General features: G+C 36.4%; 1 protein-coding gene across 1 annotated transcript; it reads left to right on the top strand.

Moving 5' to 3' along the window:
* Positions 1 to 334: 334 nt before the first annotated feature.
* On the top strand, positions 335 to 11,314 carry Triml2 (tripartite motif family like 2). The gene is made up of 7 exons (XM_047551598.1): positions 335 to 523; positions 983 to 1,078; positions 3,456 to 3,650; positions 4,866 to 5,006; positions 6,032 to 6,054; positions 6,233 to 6,333; positions 10,770 to 11,314. The coding sequence occupies exons 1-7, from the start codon at positions 335 to 337 to the stop codon at positions 11,312 to 11,314; spliced, it is 1,290 nt and encodes a 429-aa protein (XP_047407554.1).
* Positions 11,315 to 15,017: the final 3,703 nt, after the last annotated feature.

Genomic DNA, 15,017 nt, shown 5'->3' with positions numbered 1-15,017 from the left:
GCTATGCTATTTCTTTAATTAATTTTTAATCTTTTCCTTAAGATCATCAGAAAACTTGGGACGGCCCTTCTATCTAGCAACCCTGGCATAATGCCATCTCCTTCCTCAAGAATGCAGTTGGCAAAGGTTTACTGGATTTGAGGAGCCCTGGGTATGCTCACCGACTCTTGTCTGCCTAGACTACTTTCTTGCTTCACTTTAGACTTCAATGTTACCAAGTGTACCTGCTCCAGAAACAAAGGAAGCCTGCTCATCATTTCCTGTTCAGAGGGTAGGGAATAATTCCACATCAGAAACAAGTAGCCTAATCTTCGACTAGGGACAGCAAAGCAGGATGTCCAAAAGGCTCAGGCCCCACTTACAGCACAATATCACAGAAGACGTCTATTGTGAGACACACCTGGAACCATCACAGCTGTTCTGTGACAATGACCAAGTCACCCTTTGCCACAAGTGCTTTCAGTCCCAGGAGCACAAGTATCACATGGTATTTGGGATACAAGAGGCTGCTGAGAATTACAGGGTAAGTTTCCTGCAAATTCCAAAGCAATACCTGGTCAATGCCTCTTTTTGATTGATTGGATAGATATTCTGATCCTTCAAAAACTTTCCCTTAGTTGATATTTATTAAGAAATACTAAGCCAGGTAGAGTGGTGCACACCTGTAATTCCAGCAACTTGGGAGGTTGAGATAGGAGGATCATAAATTAGAGGCCAGATTGGGCAGCTTATTGAGACTGTATGTCAAAATACAAAATAAAAATACAAAATAAAAAGAGCTAGGAATGTAGCTCAGTGGTAGAGTGCCCCTGGGTTCCATGACCAGTGCCAAAAAAAAAGACAAAAAGAAATATATTTACTGAAACTTCAGCTTCAAAGCTAACAAATAGATGGGTTACCCTTTTAGATGTCTAAGGATAGGAATCTTGTTCTAGACCAATTAATTAACTTACTTGGAATTCTGCAATCTATTTCTTTATAGAAATTATTCCAGGAAATATTGAGCACATTGAAGATGAAACTTGATGTAGCTAAAGTCATATTGACTGAGGAGCAAGAAAGAATGCTGGTGATTCAGGTTAGTGCTTTTTTTGATTCTTGGGGGGAAATTACTAATAACACTGGATAGCAAATAATACATATGAAGTTAAATGACAGCAGGAAAAGGTATCTGAAACACATGGGGTGTGGGAAATGCCAATATCTTAATGTATAAAGAGTCCTTGAAAGTCAATAATGGAGCTGGAGTTATGGCTCAGTGGTAGAGTGCTTGCCTAGCACATGTGAGGTCCTGGATTCAATCCTCAGCTAATGCTGAGGTAAATAAATAAAATAAAGGTATTGAACTGGGGACATATCTCAGTTGGTAGAGTGCTTGCCTAGCATGCAGAAATCCCTGAGTTCAATCCCCAGCACCAACAAAAAATAAAAATAAAGGTATTGTGTCCATGTACAACTAAAATAAACAAAAAATACATATGTAAAAGTCAATAAGACCTGGGCAACTTAGTGAGACCCTGTCAAAATAAAAATGAAGGGGCCGGGAATATAGCTCAATGGTGGAGCATTTACCTGGCATGAGTCTGGTGGGTTCAATCCCCGGTGCCACAAAATAAAGAAAACAAATAGATATTCAATAGGAAAAAATTATAGAAAAATAAGAGTTTGCAGAAAAGAAAGTGCAATATGTTTTTTCTTTTTGTTTTTCTTTTTTACTTTTGGCTTTGTTTCTTTGTTTGTGTGTGTGCATGTCCCCACTCCCTGTAGTGGGGGACTTGAACCAGGGGTGCTCTACCCCAACCCTGTTTTTGTTTTGTTTTGAGAGGAGGGCTTGCTAAGTTTCTGAGGCTGACCTTGAACTTGAAATCCTCCTACTTCAGGCTCTCAAGTCACTGGGATTATGGACATGTGCTACAGACATGTGCCACTGTGCCCAGCCTCGTGTGTGTGTGTGTGTGTGTGTGTGTGTGTGTATGTGTGTGTATTAAGTTTTGAAAGTATGTTTTAAACACACAAAAAAGATTCTGAACTTTGTTCATGGTAAGAGGAAATACAAATTAACTTTATTAAATTGTTAGTGAGATGGCATTTCCAGTCCTTATTGGCAAAGATCAAATAGATTAATAACAAGGATTATAACAATGATGTAGGAGAATGACCACTTCATGTATTTTTGGTGACCACATAAATTGTGAAAAATTTTAAAGGGCAGTTTAAGAACTGCTATCCAAACTGAAGGCTCACTGTGTATTAGGCACATTCAATTACTGATGTCCAACCATGTCTTTATATATAACCCTGTTTTGTTCCAGACTTTCAGATTGCAAGTCTTCTCTCTCACACACAGTTTTTAGAGAATATAAATGTCCAATTGGAGATGATAGAAGAATTGCCAAGTCATATAACAAATTTTCAAAACAATGTTGACCTTGTAGAAATTACATACTAGTGGACATATACAAAACTAGTTAGATGTATAGTATGTTACATGGTGAATGACATGAGGAGGTAAGGCATTAAGACTTGTCATCTGGGTGAAAAATATTCTAGGCACAGGAAAGAGCAAATAGAAAGTCTTGGAGACTGGCATGAACTTGGGGGTGGGTGCAAGAAGAAAGTAGAGACTGAAGATGATGAGGTCAGAAGATAAAAGAGTCAATCATGTCAGAGAGTTCGCTTTGAGTAAAATAAGGAAATTGCTGGAAGGTTTTGAACAGAAGAATGACATGAGTTAACTTCCATTTTCATAGAAACACTCATTTTGCCTAAGTAAGAATAGATCACAGGAGGGTAAAAGCAGAAGTGGAGAGAGCCATAAAGAAACCAGGACCAGGCAATGGTGAACTGGTGGTAGAAGAGGTGGTGAGGTTCTTGATATATCTTTATTCCTTTGAGTCTCATAGATTAAGTGTCTTCTAAGATGACTGACTATTCCTAGACTTCCAAATAGGAGAATTTCATGTTCAGTTTCCTACTTCAAAATCAAATTGATTGTATCCCAAACTGGGTTTCTGTTAAACTCCTTGCCTCAAGGATTGAACCTTTCCATAGTTTTATCTATCTTTCTGCATTTTCATAACTCTATTTCCAGTGGCTTAGTCTAAAAACATTGGTGGCTCCATTTTCCTCACTTCCCTGTTCAAAGCATCAGGAAATCCCATTGGTATCACCTTCAATTTCCCAGTCTCCTCCTCTTTGCTTAGAAATTGTAGCTTCTGTAGTCTTTTGAAACCAGTTCACTTCCTTCATCTGCATTTCACATTTTAAGATCGTGTTGATTTCTTCACTAATCTTGACTTAAATTCATTTTGTTCTTTGGATTTATGCCTTTTATTTCTTCCCTTGTACTTTGTGTTTCCTTGTCTTTATATCGTGGTTAGAGTTGGAAATAGGATATCTATGTGTGGTCAGTCAGTCATGTTTAATCTGAAATCTCTTATCAATATCTGAGGAAGGAAGAGGAGCAGAAGTTTAAAACAATGATTGAGTCTGAATATAGGATGCAGTTCCGGTTGTTGAGTGAAGAGAATGAGCTGAACTTCCTGAGATTGCACGGATACAAATGTGACTTAAACGTGAGAGAAGCCAGTCAGAATCAACTGAAAAGGTTTGCCACAGAGCTGGAAGAGAAGTACCAGGAGACACTACAGGTGAGATATTAAGAACGACATCCCCATAGTATTTTGGAAATAAGAAAAAGACCTGAATATCATGTCAACTCCAGAGTAAAATATCTAGTGACAACTACAGATGTCTTCTATGTATGTGTTTATAACAATTCTGTTTCTATGAATTTATCCTCATAAGTATATAAAAAGGCATACGGTTAAGGTAAACTATGCCTATAAATTTGTGTATATACATTTTACTATATTATACTGCAAATAAACTTACATTCATATGAAAAGACAATGAAGAAAGCAACACTGTAAAGTGAGTTTGAGTATAAAGTCATAGTTCAGAATTAATCTTGGAAGCTAGATCAATGGGTTTCCTATTTGAACACTGCCATCTACTCGCTCCTAGGTGGGCTTGGACATGTTGCTTAACCTCTGACACAGTTTCTTTAACCATAAAATGGAGATAACAATGGCCTCTAAATCTTAGTGTTGTTGATTTTTGAGTGAGTTATTCTACAGAAAGTTCATTAAATGGTGTTTTGTACATTTTAAGCAATTGAGAATAGTAGGCATTAATATTATAACATTTATTAAGTTATAACATTTATTGATACCAAGAGATTAAATACAATCTACATCCATCAATACTAGACTCACAAAATATATTGTGCTACATACATAAATGGGATAATTTTTACCACGTAGAAGGGATACCATGGCTCTGTGTATAGAAATGATGAACACTCTCCAAGAAAAAAGAAAATGTCAGATTAGCAATAGAGTATGATATACCACCATTTATTTGTTTTCTAAATAGCATAATAATGTGCTCATGTGACTATTTAGAAGAATAAAAGGAAAACTGATATCATTGGCTTAGGTATTTAGTCTTATTAACCGAAGTAATTTGATTTTTAATAAAGTATAATGATTTTAGTGAATTTTATTTAATGAAGGAAATAGTAAATTTTTTCGAATACAATGCCGCAGTTAAAGAATGTACATGTTATTAACCTGAGTAAATACCCTTTGTGCACACACATGCCTCAACTTAAGCATGTTAGATATTATAGCCAAGTTTCTATTGAAAGCTGCCCTGCTTGACACAGAAGGATATCATGGTCTTGTTTACTTGAGTCTGTCTAGGACTGGCAGGCAGAATACCAGGTTTTTAAAGACATGGCCAAATTAGTAAATAGGAAAAGGCTCCAGTTGTTGAATAGTAATAAAGGGATGCTTCTGCAGAGGCTGCACTACTTGGGAAGAGAGAACATGAATAAACTGAAGGCGAGTGAAGTCAAGGTTTCAGAACAGCTCTGCAGCCTCCAGAGCATCATTGCAGAGCTGGAGAATAAGTGTTCAGAATCCGCCGTAGCACTGCTCCAGGTGAGACTCCAGAAAACACCCTTCATTACAATATTTGAGAAATGAGAAGTTGGTGGTACTTACTAGGAGTCACTTCCAGAACACAGCATCCAATGATCTTCAACCAGGCATGGAGGCAAAGCAACCATTTTCCAGTTGCCAAAAACATTATGTGCATTTTTTGGGGAAGTGTAAATTAGTGTGGACATTATGGAAAACAGTATGGAGGTTCCTCAAAAAATTAAGAACAGAATTGTCATATGATCCAACAATCTCATGACTGGGTTTATATATCCAAAGGAAATAAAATCAGTATATCAAAGTAACATCTGCATTCCCATGTTTATTGCATCAATACCAAGAAAGAGAAACAACGTAAGTGTCCCTTGTTTGATGAGTAGATAAGAAAATGTGTTGTATATACTAGATGGGATACCATTCAAGCATGAAAAAAGGAGAGATTCTGTAATTTGGGAAAACTTGGATGGAACTGGAGATCATACGATGTTAAGTGAAATAAGCCTGGCACAGAAAGACTAGTACCACATGGTGTGGAATCGGAAAATGTTAGTTTCCTTGAAGTTGAAAGTAGAGTGGGATTACCAAAAGCTTTCAGAACGGTGGGAGGGAGGATCAGGAAGAACTTGATCAGTGGTGGTAAATCATAGAGAGACAGGAGTAAGAAGTTTTTGCATATTATTGCACAGTATGGCAGTTGTAGATAATGATTAATACACTGTATGTTTCAAAACACTAGAAGAAATGATTTTGAACATCTTCATCATAAAGGGATGATGAATTTCTGAGGAGACAGTTATGTTTACCCTGATTCAAACATATAATGCATACATGTGTCAAACATTCATGATATCCCATAAATATGTATGATTTCTATGCTTTATATATCCATTTAAAAATTAAATTTAAATTAAAAAAGCACTATGGAGCGAGTTCATATTGCAGGAAAGGATGTTTTCATGGGCACATATCACAAAATAAATGGACTCCAATACCCAATAGTAACCTTGTCTCTTTTTTCCTCCTAGAATGCAAGGCATTATTTGGAAAGGTAAGTTTTCATTTTGGAAACAAAATAAAATTTGTGGTCAGAATCAGGAGTTTGATGTGTTGAGGGCACACAGGGGTCAGGGACATTGGGTAGAGATGAGGAGGTCATACGAACTGATAGAATGTAATGAGATCCATCTTCTGTACAGATAACTGAGATTGCCACTTTTTTTTAATAGAAGTGAGTCACTGTTGCTCCAGTGCCTTAAGCCTGCTTGTCTCACAGACCTGAGTTCATGCCAAGTAAGAGGAATGAGCCAAATGCTAACATCGCTCCAAAGTAAGTTGCCGTGCATTCGTAGAGGATATTCTATTTTTCTTTTTGAGAATCAAGTTTATATCCCACATAAATAAAAGTAATTTCTAGTAGTTTAAGGATTAGAGTGCTTAATAAGTTATATTCATTTGCAGCGGTCAGGAAAATATTCTAATTTCCTATGCAGTTTCTTGATTATTTTCCCCACCCTGAAACATCATTGCAGACCGAAGCAAATACCTGAACATTTTGCAGGGAAATTTCAATCTGGAACAAAATAATGATATGTCTGCTCCTTAAGTTCCACCTTTTCCCCAGCTTCTTATCAATGGAGTCATGCAGTATGTGGTCTTTTGAGTTGGCTTTCTTTTTCATAGCATAGTACAGTAGAGTGGGATTGCCAGGCTGGTTTTCCATGCTGTATGATTTTTCATTCCCATTTTTCAGACTTTTTTTATGAAAGATTCAGTCGCTCTTCATCCTAACCAGTATTTGGTAGCATCAATTGGTTTTATTAGATATGGCCTAATAGATGGGTAGTGGTATCTTCTTTGTATTATAATTTGCATTTTGGGGTGACTTATGATTGGGTATATTTTCATGTGTTTATTTACCCTTACCCTTTATATCTCTACTTTTGTGAAGTGTATCTCCAAACCGTTGCTTTTTGTCTTTTCTTTTTGTGGTATTAGAGAGTGAACTCAGGGCCTCTTGTATGCCAGGCAAGCACTCAGTCACTGAGCTACATTCCCCCCACTCCTGTACTGGGAGATTTAACCCTTGGGCAACTTTACCAATGAGCTACATTCCCCAGCTCTTTTTAATTTTATCTTGGTGCAGAGTCTCACTAAATTGCTGAGACTAGCCTTGAACTTGGGAATCTCCTGCTTTAGCCACCTGAGTATCTGGAATTATAGGCATGCACAAACCTGCCCTTTACCCTATTTTAAAAATTGGGTTGCATATTTTCTTATTGAGTTTGGAATTTCTTCATATATTCTATTTAGTTACTGCTTATTAGATATATGTTTTTCATATATTTTCTCATAGGCTGATCTTAATCACTTCTTAATTTTTCCCACAATGTCTTTTGAACAATAAAAAGTTTAAATTTTAACAAAGCTCAACTTATCAATATTTTCTTTTATGGTCTGTGGTTTTTGTGTTGTTCTTTGCCTTCCCCAAGGAAGATTTTCTTCTAGAAGTTTAATAGTTTTAGGTTTTACATTTAGGTCTATGATCTATTTGGAGTTAATATTTATATATGGCTTAAGAAATGGTTCAAACTTTCTCCTTCCTCTGTTTCTTCTTTATCTTTATCTGTTTTGGTGGTGCTGGAGATTGAACTGAAGCATGCTTAAGCATCTGCTCTATTACTGAGCTACACCCTTGCCCCCTATTATTATTATTTTGTACATGGTCATCCAATCTGTTTTGGTACCATTTGCTGAAACACTATCCTTTCTGTATTAAATTTACTTGGCATGTTTGTTAAAAATCAATTGACATATATGACCACGTTGATTTGTGGACTCTAATAGGTCTATTGATCATTGCATCTTTTTGTCAATAACACATTGGCTTGATGGATAACTCTATAGGGAGTCTTGAATGCAGGTACTGTGGATTCTCCAAATTCTTCTCCTTCTTTTTTATTTTTTCAAAATGGTTTTGTCTTTTCTAGGTTTTTTGCTTTATTATTGACTTCTTCAAAGTAAGACTGCTGGAATTTTGATTGATATTACATTGCCTGTATAGATCAATTTGGGGAGAATTGATTTCTTGACAGTATTGAGTCTTCTTGTCTAGGTACACAATATATTCCCATTTGTTGAGGTCTTTGATTTTTCTCATTACTGTTTTATAGTTTTTAAGGTATAAATATTATATGTATTTTATGAGATTGATTTTTAAAGTATTTTATGTTTATTAATGCTATAATAAATAGTATGGGGAGGGTGCTGGGGATTGAAACCAGGGGTGCTTTACAACTGAGCTTTCTCCCCCCTCCCTGCCTTTTTATTATTTTGAGGCAGAGTCTCAACTAAGTTGCTGAGGCTGGTCTCAATTTGTGATCCTCCTTACTCAGTCTCCCATGCTCCTGGGATTATAGGCATGCACCGCTGTGCCTGGCATAAATTGTATTTTAAATAGCAATTTTGACATAAAATTTCATCTATTTCTAGTTTATTACTGCTATTGAAATTGATTTATGTATATTAACAATATGTATACTGTAGCTATGCCAAACTCATTCATTCAATCTAGTGAATTCATTTTGCCTATGGATTATTTGGGATTTCCTTCTAATACATTTGTGTATTCTATGAATGTGGATGGCTTCATTTCTTCTTTTGCAATCTGCAGGCCTCTTCTGTATTGTTCTTGCCTTATTGTACTGATTCAGACCTGCATTATGTTGAATAGGACTGGTAAGAGTGGACACTTGCCTTGTTCTTAATCTTAGGGAGAAAGGAAACAGTGAGTCTTTTGCCCTAAAATTTGATGTTGGCTGTAGGGACTTTAGATGTGCCCTTCAACCAGTTGAGGAAGTTCTACTGTATTACTAGTTTGCTAAATATTTTTTATCATCAGTGATTGTTGAATGTATTGACAGTCTTTTCTGTGTCTCTTGAGATGTTAATGTTTTTTCTTCTTAATCTGTTAATAAGGTGAATTATATTGATGGCTTTTCACATGTTGAACCAGACTTGCATTTGCAAGGAAAACACTTGGTGATGATGTTTTACCTATTTTATATATTGTAGTATTCAATGTGATCATGTTTTGTTAAGAATTTTACATTTAGATTCATGTCTGTAGCTTGCTTTCTTTGTAATCATCCATTAGAGGATTTAACTTTTTGCTTTTGATTTCTAGATAATCTATTTGATATTTTGTCAAATCTAGATTGGCTTTTTAGTTCCCTACATCCTATAGACATTTTTTGGTGATGATAGGTTGCGTTGGGGAAGGGGTACTACAGATTGAACCTAACCCTCACTCATGCTAAGCTGGGCTACACCCCTGCCCCTATAGATATTTTTAAGATTTGAGTTTTCTTCCAACAGAGTAAGCAAAGATATTCTAGTCTTTGACTAAGAATTGCATTATTTAAAATTTCTTACAGATTTATTTCTGCTAGTCTCACTCAATAGTAGTTTTCTGTTTTGCAGACTTATGATTATTATTTTTGATAATAAGTTTCTCTTTGTTCCTCAGACTTTATTTTAGAAATTCTTAGAAGCTAGGAATAAAGGTGTGTATGTTTGCACAGAGAAATTGCATTGTTTCTGCCTGTCTCCTAGAGATTCTAAGAGTCTGAGACAACTTGCAATTTATAGTTCAAGGCATGTGACTGTTTTGAGACCACTCTAATAATGTGAATTGGGCTGCCAGACCAGGAGCTTAAGTTAATTTAACTTACTGAAGTTAAGTAATAGAACTTAAAGAACTTGCTGCTGGATTAGATGTTAGAGGAAATAAGAAATACAGGACTACTCTGGATTTATAGTTTCATCAACTAAAACTACAAGGGTTCTATTAACTGGAAGTAGAGACTAGAGAGGGATGGGATTGGAGTTCTATTTTGGGTATATTAGGTTTGAAATTCACGTGTTAGATCTAACTAGTATTTGTCAGTTTGTTTATAGAGTGAGTTGTGAACATACAGAAGACATTTAAAACTGAGGCTAGCTGAGGTCACCTAGGGAAATGAATACAATATTATACAAGTAGTAAAAGAAGAACATTTTAGGACTGACTCCTGAAAAAAATCACAGTATTGCGGGGTTGAGCAGAAAGAGATAAGGAGCAGTCTGGGATATGGAAAAGGCAGATATCACTTTCCTTCATGTGTAAGGAATTACATTGAGCTTCCTCATTTTCAGCTTGATTTTTCCGGAGGCTTCTCATAGATTTTCTAGCCTTTGCTAATGTGTTTTCCTTTGATTTACTTAATGTCAAGTGCCTACTGTCAGCAATTTTAGGAATTTACATCACATGGGGGATATTTAAGATGAATAAAGGAAAGAGCCATGGATCTACTATTTTGTTAATAGACACCAGTGCTTCTGGTTGTTCCAAGCATAGAAAAGATCTTCAATGAGCTAGGGTTGGATCCCAAGTGAAGTCTGGGTGGGACTGGTTACCATGACAGTTGTACAGCCTCAGGATTGAAGGTGCTTCTGAACCTCTCCAAGGTTCCTTATTGTTTATATTGTTGCTTCTGCCTAGACTGTGTGCCTTTCCATCATCTTACTGACTTCTTTTTTCTCTATTGTCTGTTTATTGAAGCATAGCTTGGAGGTCCTTTTCCCTGGACTTCCCTAAATTGCCTCTGCTTTGTCTGTGCCTGAGACTCATGCCCACTCGTTAGGAAGGTCAGGCCAGCGGAAGTCATGTCTCTGGCACTGGCTTTGATTCAACCCCTAAGGTAACTAATCTCTCTCTCCCTGTAGGACATATATCGTTGGATCCTGAAGCAGCTCATCCGTGCTTAGTCTTATCTGAGAACCTGAGAAGTGTGAGATTTGGAAATATCCAGCAGGGTGTACCTTGCCACCCAGGGAGACTGGACTTCAGTGCCACGGTGATGGGTTTGGAAAGCTTCACCTCAGGGAGGCACTACTGGGAGGTAGACGTGGAAAAGGCAACAAAATGGCAGTTGGGCGTATCTGAGGAGTCTGCATGCAGAAAGGGCAGCATGCCTGAAGCTTCCAAAGTCTTACTCACAGGATCCATGATGGGGACCGATTACACCTTCTGGGTCTTTCCCCCTTTAAAAAGGATCTGCTGGAGAAAACAAATGCCTAAAGTTGGAGTTTTCCTAGACTACGAGTATGGACAGATATCATTCTACAATGTGACAGAGCAATCCCTTGTTTATAATTTCTCTTCTCTCACCTTCCATGGAGCTCTCAGACCTATATTTTCACTTTGTATTCCAAATGGAGACTTGAATTCAGATTCTCTCACTATCTCTTTGCCTCATGTTCCTTCCTGAAATGTTATAGCTAGCTCTTAATCTTCTCTTGTGTGAAATCCAAGATCACAAGAAACCAGAAAGTTGAGAGCAAGACTGTGTGGAAGAATTTACACAGAGTAATCCAATAGAAGACTTTGATGAGCAGGGACCCAATATAATGCCCCCGAGCCTTTCCATTAATGAGACTTTCAACACCTGTTAAGTGGAAAAGGTTTCATTTAAGCTGAGTTATGGATGGTAATAACTGAAAAACCATAAACTAATTAGAACAAAAAAATATGCATCATAAAATTGAGAAATTAGAGGACAAACAGAGTTCTTAGTACTAGGATTGGGACTCTAGATATATTCTGAAAACATTTACAGAATTGAGTATGATCAGGAATGAAGATGGGATGATTTGAGGTTGTCTACTATTGATGTGTTAGAGACATCCTCTTACTTACTCCTCCTGACATTGAGGCATCTATTATTGACAAAAACTGTATAGATGTTCTAATGTTTGCCATTCCAAATAGAGAAAAATAATCTACTTGGATATTTTATCTGGATGGCAAGGACTTATTTCACAAAAGTAGATATTTTTAATTTATTTTTTCAAGAATTCTTTCTGACTAGGAGAACTAAATTTCTTGACAGTACTGCAAAAGTTTGGTGCTTTGAAATGCATGAGTACTATAATGATGTATTTGTTCTCATCTTTATTTGGTGATTCACTGAAAAATGTATTATCCTGCCTTTATCCTTGCTCAGAAGGGGTTACGTAATGCCAAGAAAAGAAAAATATATTTACAGAAGGATTTTTATATGAAAGGTTTAGCATATTTCATCTCCCTTATTATTTTTAACAACCTGTAAGTATGTCCTAATCTTATTATTCAAGTGTAGAACCAATACTGAGACCAGATTTAATTTTTCTGAAGTCACATAACTGTTAAGAACCTAGTAAGTAATAAGGCTGGGGAATTAAGTCCAGATCTTCAAAACAAAACGCAAGCTTGGTCTTGAATCCTCTTGCAGAGGGATTTGATTCCTTATTCTGATAAGCACAATTAGCTAAGACAGTTTTACTCAAATTTCCCCCCAAAAAATGTAAGCCAGTTTCTTCAGGAAGTGAAGAAAGCAGAGTATTTACTTCTAGTATTTCCCTTTATAGGTATACTCTGGTACATTGTAGAGGCTAAATTCTTTGGGATGGGTAGAAGAAAAGGGAACCAAAAACAAACAGAAGGAAATTATTTCCGCTGATGGATGGAGGTCTGGGTATTTTGTTTATTTGCCTGTCTTTTAGAGACAGATTTTTAGGTATCATCTTAGAATTCTCAAAATTTGCTTCTAAAACATGTAAATTTTTCTTCCTTTCTTTTTGGTAAATATGTAAGGTTAGAAAAAGTCATTGTGCTTCTTCACACTGGATCACAAGAAGACTTGGGGAAAGTGTCCCTGCTGTATGAGAGGGAGTTATATTACTTGAGTTGGAAGTAGGGTGACTCATTGAAACATTAAGAAATCAGAGCACTGGTTTTCAACTCCTTCCTAATACCCTGAGGAAAAGATAATGATGATTCAATATATAGGGAAATGTGAAGAATTTAGCAACAAGCACACATGGGATTAAAGTTTAAAATTCCACGTGTACACTTCTCAATGTCTGACTATTGAAAATTATCAACTGAAAAAAAAAATTGAACATTTACATTGCCATAAAACCCACAACACTAAAACCTATTTGTAAGGATCTAGACCATATGTAAGCTAGACAGAGATACTTACTGGGGACATTTTGGGGGTGTTGCAGCTATAAGAAAGTGTGTGATGCTACTGTAATCTAGTGAGCAGAGGCTAATGATGCCATGTCCTATAATGTACTGTGCAGCCTCACCGACAAATAATTAACAGATCAAAAATTAAGTGTTGTTGCTGAGTGCAGTGGTACATGCTGTAACCCCAGCAGCTCAAGAGGCTGAGGCGGGAAGATTGGGAGTTCAAAGTCAGCCTCAGCAACAGCAAGGCACTAAGCAACTCAGTGAGATCCCGTCTCTAAATAAAAATATAAAATAGGGCTGGGGATGTGGGTCAGTGGTTGAGTGCCCCTGAGTTCAACCACCGGTACCCAAAATAAAAGCATGGTTGAAACTAAGAAACCCTGAGTAAAAATGACAATTATATAAAAACTGGGCATCGTCTACTTTGAAAATCCAATCATTATAAAGAACATTGTTATATATCTGTAAAAGCTCAGGAAATGAGGGAAAAAATAACAGAATGAATCAAACAACATTACCCTATGTAAATTTATGATTACACAAATGGTACGCCTTTACTCCATGTACAAACAGAGAAACAACATGTATCCCATTTGTTTACAATAAAAAAAAAAGGAAAAAAAAAGTTCAGGAAACGTCAAATGTGCTACTGTTCTAGGGACAGCTTTGCAAGTTATTTGTTAACAATCAATTGTCTTAGATGATTGAATTCGAGCCTAATGGGAAATTAATGTCATATTGATCTTTTTTTTTAATATTTTATTTTAGTTCTAGATGGATGCAATATCTTCATTTTATTTAGTTAGTTTTATATGGTGCTGAGGATCGAACCCAGTGCCTCACACATGCTGGGCGAGCACTCTACCACTAAGCCACAACCCCAGCCCTCATATTGATCTTAATACATACATGTCATACTTAATAACTACTTATAGATATTAGTAATTGAACTTGGTCATAAGTTTACACATTTTTGACATTCATTCATAATGTCCAAAAAACTATCCAGTTCCCATTAGTTCCACACCCTGAAGGATCCTCTTTAAGTCCTCCCAGCCCAGGCTCTAAGCCCTATAAATATCTTTCCCAGATTTCTCCATTTTGAGACACCATAAAACTGTCAGGGCTGTGTTTTCCCTTACTACAAAAAATCTAATTTATAAGCTTTGTTTGATCAGCAGGGTTTGGGGATGGTGTTCTGAAGAGTACAACAGTCAACATTTTTCATTTTTTAAACAACAAACTACAAATTCACCATCACCTGTACAGATTATTTCTCCTCTTTTATTTTTTTTTTTCCTGTTGCAATAAACCATTTTTTTTTTTCTACCTTGTATCATCTCCAAATTTCTCTAGGCTTTTAGAAAATTCTAGCTAGAGATCAGGGGTTGGCAAGAATTTTCTAAAAACCAAAAACCGAAAATGGTTAATTACTATTTCAGGCTTCACTGACCATTCTGTCCCTCTTGACATTCATTCTACTGCTGAACCGCAAAGGCAGCCCTTAATTATACTTAAATCAATGTACATGATACATTCTAATAAAACTTTATTGACAAAAATGGGCAAAAAAAAAGTGGTTAGTGATCCCTGATGCAGATTGTTATCCCTTTCTCGCCAATATTCAAACTGAATTGGGATCTTTACTAAAGAGAATTTGACTTTATAAAAATTTGACTTTACAAAAGAGAATGTAGCCTGTGGAGTGTAACTCAGTGGTGGAGAACTTAGTATGTGTGAGACCCTGGGTTCAATCCCTAACATAAAAACAAAAAACAAAAGCAAATATATCTCTAATTAAGAACCCACTTTCAACCCTGCATCTTCTTTAACGACTGCTGAGTGTTTTCACTTCTTCTTTAAAAAAAAAAAAAATGTGCTTGTGTGTATGCTGGTTTATGCCATCTGCTCCTGAACTCCTCCAGTCTGCTTTCTGCCTGTTTTTCTGTCTACGG

This window comes from Sciurus carolinensis, chromosome 4, assembly GCF_902686445.1.
Source record: "Sciurus carolinensis chromosome 4, mSciCar1.2, whole genome shotgun sequence".
Lineage (NCBI taxonomy): Eukaryota > Metazoa > Chordata > Mammalia > Rodentia > Sciuridae > Sciurus > Sciurus carolinensis.
The sequence above is the reverse complement of the archived record's forward strand: the minus strand, read 5'-3'. Positions and strand labels throughout refer to the sequence as shown.